Source organism: Egretta garzetta, unplaced genomic scaffold (genome assembly GCF_000687185.1).
Source record: "Egretta garzetta isolate BGI_Z169 unplaced genomic scaffold, ASM68718v1 scaffold356, whole genome shotgun sequence".
Classification (NCBI taxonomy): domain Eukaryota; kingdom Metazoa; phylum Chordata; class Aves; order Pelecaniformes; family Ardeidae; genus Egretta; species Egretta garzetta.
This window is the reverse complement of record NW_009260019.1, coordinates 385,260-386,320: the sequence shown is the minus strand read 5'-3', so window position 1 is coordinate 386,320 and position 1,061 is coordinate 385,260. Positions and strand designations below refer to the sequence as shown.

The 1,061-nt window shown below is 67.5% G+C and overlaps 1 protein-coding gene across 1 annotated transcript in view; it reads left to right on the top strand.

Annotated features, from left to right (window-relative positions):
- SLC12A5 (solute carrier family 12 member 5) overlaps positions 1 to 1,061 on the top strand; it is a 19,838-nt gene that overhangs the window by 7,352 nt on the left and 11,425 nt on the right. Inside the window, 3 exon segments of the mRNA XM_035896143.1 lie at positions 401 to 499; positions 675 to 732; positions 911 to 1,061. The exon segment at positions 911 to 1,061 is cut by the window's right edge and continues 1 nt beyond it. Of these exon segments, the coding sequence (XP_035752036.1) occupies positions 401 to 499; positions 675 to 732; positions 911 to 1,061 (308 nt within the window).

Here is a 1,061-nt window from a genome sequence, read left to right as displayed (position 1 = left end):
CCTGGCCGCTGCCACGGCAGGAGCACGCGTTGTCCCTCGGGCTGTGCCAGGTCTGCCAGCACCAGCAATGCCCCAGCCTGGCCCCTGCCTCCCCGAGCAGCACCGGGGCCAGACTCTGTCCCTGTCACTTCTGCAGGCAGCGTCCCTGCTTGAGCTAATTAAGTGCTAATGAGACAAATCACTTAAAAGCGTTTTGAGCCTAATCCTTGAGTTACCTGAGACAGCGGCTCGGGGCAGGGGGGATGTGGGGAGTGGGCTGGGTGCTGTGTGCCTGCTCCCCGTCCTGGCACACCGTTGAGCTGGTGCCCTGCTGCACCCAGGGCTTGTGCGGTGCCTGGGCTGTCCTGCTGGCTGGCCCGGCGCGGGGTGCGTTCTGTGGCCCCGTCCCCTCTTTCCCCAGGCATCATGGCTGGCTCCAACCGCTCCGGAGACCTGCGGGATGCCCAGAAGTCCATCCCCACGGGCACCATCCTGGCCATTCCCATCACCTCTGCAGTCTGTATCCTTCAGGGCTCGCCTGAGCCTGGACTGTGGGGTGAGGGCAGGTGGGCTTGCTGCATGAGGTGGACCCTCTCAGGTGCCCCACCAGGCTGGGCTGGGGCGTCCCGGTGCCCCACTGGTGGTGGGGTGGGCAGGACTCTGCATCCTTCTGGCCTTCCTTGACTGCCCAGCAGATATCAGCTCCGTCGTCCTCTTCGGGGCGTGCATTGAGGGGGTCGTCCTGCGTGACAAGTGAGTGTCCCCGGGCTGTGCGGGGCTGGTGCGGGGGGAGCCTGGCAGCCCCCAGGAACAGGCTGGGGCAGGGGCAGCCCCAGGGGAGAGGTGGGGGCATGGGGGGGCTGCCGTGGCACCGGTGCTCTCGGGGCTTGGCCACGGGATGGAGCCGTGGGTGACGCCGGTGCCCCCGCAGGTTTGGTGAAGCTGTCAATGGGAACCTGGTGGTTGGCACCCTGGCATGGCCGTCCCCGTGGGTCATTGTCATCGGCTCCTTCTTCTCCACGTGTGGGGCCGGGCTGCAGAGCCTCACCGGAGCCCCCCGCCTCCTGCCAGCCCTCTCCCGG